General features: G+C 56.6%; 1 protein-coding gene across 1 annotated transcript; it reads right to left on the bottom strand.

The window, feature by feature from the left end:
- Positions 1 to 716: 716 nt before the first annotated feature.
- On the bottom strand, positions 717 to 1,241 carry LOC102264129 (CUGBP Elav-like family member 4). The gene has a single exon (XM_005867292.2). The coding sequence runs from the start codon at positions 1,038 to 1,040 to the stop codon at positions 732 to 734; it is 309 nt and encodes a 102-aa protein (XP_005867354.1). The 5' UTR covers positions 1,041 to 1,241; the 3' UTR covers positions 717 to 731.
- Positions 1,242 to 1,445: the final 204 nt, after the last annotated feature.

Below are 1,445 nucleotides of genomic sequence, written 5' to 3'. Positions count from 1 at the left end.
ATATCTTGCACATACAAATTTCCCTCTAAAACCCCACTTTCCTGAGAAGGGGGGGGGATCATCCAGGCTTCCCCAACTCCTTATACCACCCAGGGGATGGCTGGCTCCTTGCTAATTCTTGTCTTAGGTTTTGTCCCTCCTTCCTTCAAATATACATCCCCTCCCCCACCACTCACACCACAACCGGATTATTGAGAAACACAGCTCGACAAGGAGAGTTTACTGTTAAATTGGTAGCGAAATAAAAATATCTCTGAATTTGTCACCTCCCTCCTTTTTAGACGGTTGCGCTCTTGCTACTCTGGCCCTGAGCGGAGACCACCAAATCTCCTCAGTATTTTCAGCACCACGGCGATGGACAGCACCCTCGGTCCCTGACCGGCTGCGCGCCTGCCAGTCTGCCGCTCAGCGTCCCGGGCTCGGCGGTGCAGCTGTCCCCATCCCAATCATTCAAGTCGCCGTACCCCCAAATACAAGCCCCATTCCTCCTCGACCTTCTCTCTTTCTCTTCCTCTTCTGCTCCAGTTGCTCTCCCTACGGCACCGCTTCTGTCAGCTCCTTTCCCAAAACCCAGCCTTGCCCCAGCAAACAGCTCCCCACGCACCCCAGTCCTGGTCTCTGCTGCCCGAGCGCCTCCTTTCTCGGCGTCCGCCCGAGGCTGCCTCTCGCGCCGTCTCCGGTTCGTCCGCGGCCGGCCGGCCAGCCCGCCCGCCCTCTCCTCCCCAGCAAAGTTAGGAGGATAAGGTGCACTCACCTTTGTGCATGCCTGTGAACCTGTCCTTCAGAACCGTAAGCTCGTAGATCTTGCCGAACTCCTCGAAGAGGGGCTTGAGGTCCTTCTCATCCAGGTTGCGGGGGATCTGCCCAATGAACAGCTTGATGGCATCGTGGTCCTTCATGGGAATGGTCGACGGGTTCCCCGGGCTGTGGCTTAATCCGTTCATGTGCCCGGCGCTGCCCGGACTGCTGCCGAGCCCGTTGGTACTGAGGCTCGCGTTGTCAGCCTGTCCGTTTGCTAACGTGGCCATCTTTATATACATAGAGAAAAATCTTCTTTCCTTTTATTCTTTCTCGCTCGCACTCTCTCGCTCCTCTTCCTCGCAAGCTCGCTCGCGCTCACACACGCACACGCATACACACACTCGGGTTCTCTCCCCCTCGGTTGCTCTATACCTCGCTCTCTGCTCTCTCTCTCTTTCTCCTCTCTTCTCTCGCTCGCTCGCGCTCGCGCGCTCTCTCCCCTCTCCCCCCCGCTCTCTCCCTCCCTCTCCTCTCTTCTCTCTCTTTCGGTTTTTTTTTTTTTTTTTTTTTTTTTTTACATTGAACAGACAGGATCTCTGTCCTTTCCGTTTAAACAGGCTGGACCGGTTCAAGTTCCCAGTCAGACCAGGGGTGGGGGCGGCGAGTGTGCCCTGGAGAAGGAGGGGGACGCGGGGCCCTGGGAG

This window comes from Myotis brandtii, unplaced genomic scaffold (genome assembly GCF_000412655.1).
Source record: "Myotis brandtii unplaced genomic scaffold, ASM41265v1 scaffold248, whole genome shotgun sequence".
Classification (NCBI taxonomy): domain Eukaryota; kingdom Metazoa; phylum Chordata; class Mammalia; order Chiroptera; family Vespertilionidae; genus Myotis; species Myotis brandtii.
The sequence above is the reverse complement of the archived record's forward strand: the minus strand, read 5'-3'. Positions and strand labels throughout refer to the sequence as shown.